Below are 9,194 nucleotides of genomic sequence, written 5' to 3'. Positions count from 1 at the left end.
CATTATATTATATATATATGTATATATATATATATACGTGTTTGTGTGTGTGTGTTTGTTATGTATGTATGTATGTATATATATATGTATCTATGTATACATATATATATGTATATATATATATATATATATATATATTTTATGTATATATGTGCATGTAAGTATGTGTATATTTTTATGTATTTATATACGAGTATATGTATACAGAAATGTATGTTCGCGTATGTATTTATGTGTTTATATATATATATATGTGTGTATGTGTATGTGTATATATGTATATGTATATGTAGGTTATGTATATATGCACGAGTGTGTGTGTTTGTTTGTGTTTGTGTACCTTTGTATATATATACATAGGCACGTAAAAAATATGCTCAAACAAATGACTATCATTATATATTGACATGGGTTTCGACGGTCACCTAATTGTTAGACACATACACATATGCCAGCTAAAAAGGCGATTCGTGAAATGAAGGCTAGGAATCCCGTTGACGCGGGCATTTCTGCGCTCACTTTGGAAGCGCCTGTACCACAGTATGCGCTACCGCACCCCTACGCACCCAACCCACACGCCACCGATGTCCCCCCTTCTCTGGACACACTCAGCCCGCAAATACAGCAGAGCCTATTAGCACGGGTATGTGTATATATGTATTGCAAACCACATGTATATGTACATGAGGTGTGTGTACATGCTGTAATGTGTACTTCTATCGATGTTATTCGTGACTGTGAGAGAATGTTTTGTTAGTCATGTGTACACCGTGACCCCATCTATATGCACCCAATCCACACGCCACGGATGTGCCTCCTACCCTGAATTCACTCCGCCCACAATCACAGCAGAGTCTATTTGAACAATGTACTCTTTACTCTCTGTAATGATACACATGATTGTGGATGAGAGTAGATTGGAGGTGTTGTGTGCAACTAGGAATCATCCCCACTCCATGCTGATGAGTTATACAAGCATGTGTATAAAGATATCTGTCTTTGTATGTTGTGGTGAAATATATAGTCTGTCTGTGTATGTGTCTTCCTGTGTGGTTGTGTGCATGTTTGTGTGTGTGTATCTATATCTATGTATCTATATCTGTATATGTATATGTAGCTATATAATATATATATATATGTGTGTCTGTGTCTGTGTCTGTGTCTGTGTGTGTCTGTGTGTGTGTGTGCCTATATTATAAATATATATATATAATATATATTCATACCTACCGGTATATTTGTACGGAAGAGCGCCTTGGCTAACAATACTAGACTGAAGGGCAGCGCATTATAACTCTACCCTCATTTATACAGCAGATATACTTATATATATATATATATGCTACAATACTATTCCCTACCCCCTACACTCGCCTCTCTCGTAGATACAAGATATACATATGAAAATATCTCTACACGTATACGTCCGTTTGCACAGGATAACGCGTTAAGTGATAGTATTGGACAGAAGGGTAAGCGTAAGTTAAGTGTTTCTGATAATAGCGGAGATGACGAAGCCGAGGACAGCGGCGACGACGATACAATTCAACAAGACCAGGCGGACGCAAATAGCGATGTATGTTTATATATATATGTGTGTGTGTGTGTGTGTGTGTATATATGTGTGTGTGTGTATATATATATATATGTGTGTGTGTGTATGTGTGTTTGTTCTTGTGAGTGTGTGTGTGTATATATATATATTTATAGATTCTATATATATATGTGTGTGTGTGTGTGTGTATGTATATGTGTATACGTGTATGTAGTATATGTATGTTTAAATATTATATATATATATATATATCTCGTTTATGTGTATGTCTTTTATTTCAACTTCAAACACGTCCTCTTGTAGTACACCTTCCTATACGTGTATAAGTCCCTGGTACACCTATGTTATGGCTTTAACGTAGGTTTAAAATTACATCTCCCAATATGTAGAGTTCGAGTGAAAGCGACTCTGAAGACGATCTCTTGGCGAGGGACGTGTTCGGCGACCTTTCAGACGAAGATGACGACGAAGAAGATGCATAATGAAAGCTTACATCAACCGTATGTAGTTGCTGTTGATAACTGTGGCTAGAAGTTAAGGGACCATACTAGAACGCTTTATACAGTTCTTGTCATATCCACGCCCGCTTGGAAACTCACGTTAGCCTACGAAATATAACGAAGCAGCTACCGCAGCTTCAGAAAATGAGAAAATGTATAAACGGTCATCAACAAGGACCACTACAAAACAGCAATTTCTCAGCAAGTCGTACTTGACTTGTAGAAGCCCATTAAACTCGCTGAATAATGATATTATCTGCACACGGACAGGGCGAAGGAAAAAGCAAACTAAGAATCTGCAGTATAGACATATGACAACATACTGGCAAAAAGTTACCGAATTGTACTCGTAGGCGTACTGAGTACGTATGGGCAAGATATGGGCACCTATGCCCCATTACAAGCACAGATTAGAGCCAACTGGTGATTTTATCGTAGAACCCCCATGTGCTAATGACAGTGTTTTTACGTATCGCTCCTTAGGGAATCCACGAGAGCGTTGTTAGTATGAGCATACGGCTATGAGGCCTTATGTTGAAGGGTTTTTACTTCTTCTTTTTTTTTTCCTTTTTTTACCCCCCCCCCCCCCCCCCGCCATTTTAACAAAGTTTTTTATTTTTCAAAACATAGCCTTCTAAAATTAAACATTCAAAAAGTTATTATTATTTTTTACACAAAGTAATATTTCATACATGTCCCTTTTTTTACCTAAATAAAGTCTAAGAAAAGGGTCAGCCGGCCACAGTTTATTCTTTTTGTTGTTGTTGTTTTTTTAAACAAAAATAAACAGAACAAACTATTAATTACAAAATACATAATTTTCTAGTATGTATGATTGTATGTTCAGTAATTTTAAATAATTTTAAATAACAATATACTCTTTAGAGTGTCCTTGCGTTCCGCCAGACGGCCAGAGCTGACCCACTGCTGAGTGCTGACTCACAGGCTTCACAGCCTGTCTGACTGCCGTCAGCGGTTAGACCGTCAGTGTGCGAGTCTCCCCGCTCCCGTGAGTGCGTGCTCCACTCATCACTGATTTTTGATTTTTTTTTTATCCATAGCGGCCTGCAGCATACAGTATACTTTAGCCTTCAGTTTTGTTTTGTTTTTTAAATAAAAACAATAAATATTTAGAACACACAAAGTCGCAACTCAGAACTCATAACTCGGTACACACAAGTGACAAACATTTCGTGACGCGAGAGTTCGTAAGTCGTGAACTCGTGAGTAATGAACTCGTTACTCCGTGAGTTGTGAACTCGTGAGTCGTGAGTCGTGACTTGTAAAGTCACTCTAGAGCAGTAGAGCCTGTAATGTACTGTGTAGAGTGAATACGGGCCGGCCTAAGCTCAATACGTTAGCCGATATAACTTTTATTACATGACGATATAAGCGTTAAAGTTTTATTTTTATAACATACATGGTCCTATGGATTTCAGATGGGGTGTAATTTATAGGTCCGCATATTTGTCCCCAGGTGAGGCTGTTGAGCGCGCCAAATATCAAAACAGGCTATCGGTTTGGAGATCAGTTCGAGCTTATGATTGGTCGACACTCTCAATAAAGCCCATTTAATGGATTTAAGGTGCTTATTCGAAGTGCAGTTTTTGAAATATCGTTGGGCATATTTGAGCTACATAACCGTTTTAAAGTATATAGAACATGAAAATAGGCGTTAAAGTTCAAATTTCATTCAGCATACACATAACGTAATGAGCTTACTGTAGACTGTAGAGTGTAGAGTGTTGACCTACTTCAATTTTTTTTAAATAACTTGTTTTTTACTAGAATGGACACCTTATACCTATATAAGTCCTTCTCAAATTCAGCGGGTGCAATATTCAGGTCAGTAAGTATATATGTTTTGTCCTGATTTTAGGCGCACAAAGCTGCCAACTACCAACTTCCAGGTGTCATGCTAACGCTATATATTTTCTAGAACTTCTCAAGTGCAAAATTGAAAATCATACAAAATATTTTGTCCCAAATAAAAGTTATGACTTTTGAACGTTTTTTTAAATAGAACGTTCATACAGTGACTATGTGACAAATGACTTCACTGACAACCCCATAAATTTATGAGGTGATGTAGGACAGGACGACGTTGTCTATACGACACCCGTCACTATAAAATTATTAAACGCCCGAGCCTGTGTCCAAAACCTCATCCGGTCCATTCGCAAAGGTAGGGTCGATATTTAGGGGCCCTCGTAAGGTGACTTTGGCCCAAGTACTGAACTATTAAGCGTGTGCACTTCGCAAATATAAACTTTACCGATACAACAGTCAAGTATCGGTTTTCGGTACATAATCTACACCTATCACCTGAAATAGAATATACCGCCTCAGACTATGTAAATTATGATCGTTTGGTTTGCACAATTGCACTGTAGTTCAACAATGTTGAATTTGGTTTGTCCCGTTCTGTTGTAAATTTCAGGTCCAAGGGATTTTGTCCTGTTCTATGATTTCATTAACTGCAATTTGTTTTTTATTTAGAACATAAATTCAAAAAACAATTCACTCGGTTCATACACAAAGGAATACTAGGGCTCGGGCGTTTTAGACTGTAGAGCTGGGGACCGACCAAAAGGCGAATTGTAATGCCGACCAGTCGTGACACGAAAGTACGCGGGGTTTTAATCAGCTAATATTTATTTGCCTTTTGGTTGGTCCCAAGCTCTACAGTAGTAAAGTGAGCTTGGGAGAACCAAGCTCCTGTATTGATATCAGAGCAAATGAAAAGCCCGGTTTTCCCAAGGTGTTACTGGTTTAGGGCCTCCAGGTTTTACAAAAAGTGTATATTTATAGTGTATACTGTATAGAGAATAGTCACGGGTGACGGGAGTCAAGGGACTGCCGATGTAGACACAATTACTGTATAACTATGTAGTATGTAGACAGTCTGTAAACTACTCTACTACTCTACTCCTAGACTCTAGAGTAGTAGTAGTAGATAACACTCACAAATTCACAATGACAGAGAGAGAGACTAAGCTCATAGTGATATGAGGCCTGAGGGTACATACGGGATAGAAGTTGGCAAATGCATATTTACTCAATTTTAAAACGTTAGAACGGTTATAATGTGGTCAGAAGAGCCTACCTAACACTTTTAAAGGACTGGCTCGTATGGTGAATATGATATACACTTAAATGTTTAGACCCGCAAGCTGAAACCTATGAGCACACAAAGGACCACATGTGAAATAAAAGTTGAAAGTAAACGTATATCTATTCGATATATAAAAGTTTTATAAATGTAACGGAAAACGGTTTCAGGTTAGGAGAGACCGAGAGGCGAGAGAGACCTGCAGGCTACATAGTCTCACAGTCACTCTCTACTAGTCTCTACTCTCTCTCTCTCTCTCTACTCTAGTAAAGTAGTGGAGAGTAGAGCGAGAGTAGAACGAGACACTCTATAGAGTAGTCTATACTCGAGAAAAGACCAGTGTTAAAAAAAGAATGAATGTAAAGTCCCCCTGGCCCCAGGGGCCCAGGCCCTCAGGCCTTAATCCTAACCTCAAACCGTTTTCAGTTAAAAAAAACTTTTATATATCGAATAAATATACGTTTACGTTCAACTTTTATTCTATATACGGTCCTTTGCATGCACTCAGGGGCACCTTGCGGGTCTGAAAATTTTAAGTGTGTACCGCTTTCACAATACGAACCAGTCCTATACAAATAACAGGTAGCCCCTTCTGATCAGACTATAACCGTTATAACGTTTTAAAATGAATAAATATGCGTTTACGCTCAACTTTTATTTCGTACCCCCAGTGTCCCCTGACGTAGTGAGCTTAGCCTCAATCTCACGAAAACCTTCTTTTTTTTTTATAACAAATACACCCGTTCGTAACTTATTCGGTTAATTACTTATATGATGTTTTATCTAAACTCAAGTAAAATATCCTTTGAGAGCGTGCTTGCAAGAAGTGTCTAGAACTGATTGGTGTTTTTTCAGAGTAGTTTAGATTACGCTCGAGTAAAAGAAAAAGCAAAAGCCGTTTTCCTCAATGACGGAAATCTCTCAAAGAGTCAAAATGAAATAAACCGGTTATGTACATATGTTTCTGTATGCACTTTATATACCTTTTTTTTTTTTAAATACATAGTGTTTCTCTGTTTCCTATTTTATTTAGAATCAAACGATCACTGACTTTGAGTTTGAGAAACTGAGAATGTGAATCTGTCCGTCGGTCAGTCACACTGATAAACATTTATTTATTTTTTTAATTATTGTTGTAAATACATAGCAAGATACATATCCTTCTAAAAAAGAAGTAAAAAATAAGAAACTACTAGTTACTAGTAGAGAGAGAGAGAGAGACAGAAGACAGTCTTGGCGTCCTTTTGGATCCTTGGACTTCGGTCTCATCTTGTTCGACCTCAAGGCTCCACAGTCCGCACACACAACAAGAAGAGAGAGAGACTGGTGGACTGGTGGTTCGATTTCTGTCACTGTGCTGGAGGCCTGGTGCATTTGATGATGAAATGGTGTAAAACTTCATATATAATTTAGCCTTCCTAGCTTGTCATCACCAAAAATATTAACTTCAACACCTCTTTACTGGGTCAATCAACTCATCAAAAATCCAAACGCCATGTTTGGCATGGGGAAAAAGTCACACAACGAAGCCACCAAGAAAGCTTCGAAGTTGTCGACCAAGACCACCGCTAAGAAGGAGGCTCCCATGAAGAAAAAGGAAATCAAGCAGACTTCTGCTGCGAAACACGCTTCGACCCCAAGCCCAAGAAAGCGTGTGGTAGTTGAGCGGCAATCATCTCAAGAAGCTGACTCTAAACGAGGTAGAGTGTATGCAGGTCCCTCCGTCACTGGTCGTAAAACTGTCACATTCAATCGACGTGTTGAGGTGGCCGACACCTACGCAAAGAAGGTTTACAACCGTAGAGTAGTTGATGAGACGGATTTTGACTATGCCAGCCTTCGCTTTGCGGCACAGGAACTACAGGCTTTCAAGCGCTCGGAGATGCTCGTAGTCAAACGATGCCACTGTGAGATATTTCAGCTGCAACGACCGTTCAAGGAGATACGTATGAAAAATGGTACTGTGGTGAATAACTTCCACGAAGTTACCTCTTTCAAGACTTGCGAAGGTACTTGTGCTTTTGTCAAGGTGGGTGTCGCGACTCCAATCCCCTGTGCACTAGCTGCAGTTTCATCGTCCACTGGTATCCTTGTTGCCGTGTAGAGGAAGACCTCGAGGCACAGATTCTCAAATGTACATATCTAGTACGACCCATGCAACAACATAGTTGTCGGCTATTCAAGCTGTATTTTTAAACTAATTGATAGGACAATTTACATATTACATATAGAAAACTTGACCCGTGCAACGAGCATTGTTGCCGGCTATCAATTAATATATATCAGGTACGACCCGTACAATCATCATAGTTGACGGCTAAAAATAGGATTTTTGATGAATAAATATGAATTATATGTAACACGGATATGAACATTCAAAATCAATTCACTTTTGGAAATTAGTCACAAGTATAAGAGTTAGAATTCAGATCGTACTTGTATTGAACAAGTGTACCTTAAATCCGATTTATTGCGGTGGTGAACACCTTTAAAGCAAAATACAATACCGTGGAAGCATCAACCGAGATAAAATGTCAGGTAGCAAACCACCGCTACCTCAATTGAGGCTAACCTGCATTCACATCTGGTTGGTTGTGAAAAAAAACAGCGTTCTCACAATGCGCCAACATGATGGGACGACACCATCGCTTCATAGTATGCTCATGAACAACTAGGTTCATATTTATGAACTTGCTTGCTTTTTAAAGTCATCTATATGCAATTTGAGACTAAGTGGATAATGGATGAACCGTAGCGAGACGAATATTCGTTGTTGTACGTCTTGTATATACGGCACCTGCGAGAATACACAGTTTATACCCACCAGACATATAAAATTGACAGCCACAACTTATTTCCGTTAGCGTAATTCCTCATTCAGAGAATGAATATTCATTATATAACTCGAAAAACTCGAATCTACACCCGAACCGAACAATCAATATGAGGTCACACGGAATGTGTTTCAGGTGTGCAGCCACTAGTTTGGTACGTGATTTTTTGTACAAATTTGAACTTTTTCAGACCAGTCTAATCAACTAATTCTTTTTTTATCTGTTCTTTCCCATGGCCTCCTAAATTAGAACAGACTATGTGTTTCCATCCTGAAAAAGATGGAATATACTATTTTTATACATTTCATACACAACATCCTTCGTGCATGTTCTAGTGTTCTACACGCATGCAGAGGTTGTAATTTTGTTCAATGTCAAGTGGGCACAAATATACAGCTACAGTATGGTATTCTAATTTTTCAACCGCAGAATCTGGTTAACCAACCATAAACGACGTCACCAGCCTAGTATGCATAACGTTGTAGTTTAAAGATTAGAGTTACACAATTGAGTTTGGACCGATCATCTTACGGGGTACGTACTATTCATGTTCATAAACTCACCGTGCGTCTATAAAGTGGTTGGACAACTTCTGTGTGATGGCAATGACACGCACTTATGAAACGATTCAAATAAACAAAGTTACAGGTCTAGAACAACTATCGTAGGAATGTGTAAGTTTTACTTCTGAAACGATGAGACTATAAAATACACATTCGAATACTGTTCGTTTTGTACATCAGTATTCGAGTCGGAATGTTAAGATCCTTGCATATTATATGCTCATACAAAAAATGCGATAGACACTTAAATAGAATATGAAGTTACTGTATAACTTTTTAGTTTTAAATACTGGCACGTGGATACGTATTTTGGCCCAAACGTGACAACCCACATACATGCAGTATATAAATTATTATTTTCAACTAATAGTATCGAATAGATTATAACGTTTTACATCTTGATACAAACAATCTATAGCATATATCGGAAAATACTAAGAACGAAATACATTTTCGTAAATGGCTTATGATTTCATAAGTGTATGATACGTATATACATATATATATATATATATATATATATTCATCTATACGTATACATATATAAATATATACATATATAAATGTATGTATATATATATATATAATATATATATATGTGTGTGTGTGTGTGTGTGTGTGTGTAGTTAT

The 9,194-nt window shown here is 37.9% G+C and overlaps 2 protein-coding genes across 2 annotated transcripts; both read left to right on the top strand.

Moving 5' to 3' along the window:
• Positions 1 to 448: 448 nt before the first annotated feature.
• SARC_11162 (hypothetical protein) lies at positions 449 to 2,370 on the top strand (the record flags this gene model as incomplete). The annotated part of the gene is made up of 3 exons (XM_014294758.1): positions 449 to 643; positions 1,439 to 1,576; positions 1,945 to 2,370. The coding sequence occupies 3 exons, from the start codon at positions 449 to 451 to the stop codon at positions 2,035 to 2,037; spliced, it is 426 nt and encodes a 141-aa protein (XP_014150233.1). The 3' UTR covers positions 2,038 to 2,370.
• Positions 2,371 to 6,213: 3,843 nt separating this feature from the next.
• SARC_11161 (hypothetical protein) lies at positions 6,214 to 7,518 on the top strand. Its single transcript, XM_014294757.1, has one exon. The coding sequence runs from the start codon at positions 6,663 to 6,665 to the stop codon at positions 7,269 to 7,271; it is 609 nt and encodes a 202-aa protein (XP_014150232.1). The 5' UTR covers positions 6,214 to 6,662; the 3' UTR covers positions 7,272 to 7,518.
• Positions 7,519 to 9,194: the final 1,676 nt, after the last annotated feature.

The sequence above is a fragment of the Sphaeroforma arctica genome (genome assembly GCF_001186125.1).
Source record: "Sphaeroforma arctica JP610 unplaced genomic scaffold supercont1.1552, whole genome shotgun sequence".
NCBI classification, from domain to species: Eukaryota; class Ichthyosporea; order Ichthyophonida; genus Sphaeroforma; species Sphaeroforma arctica.
The sequence above is the reverse complement of the archived record's forward strand: the minus strand, read 5'-3'. Positions and strand labels throughout refer to the sequence as shown.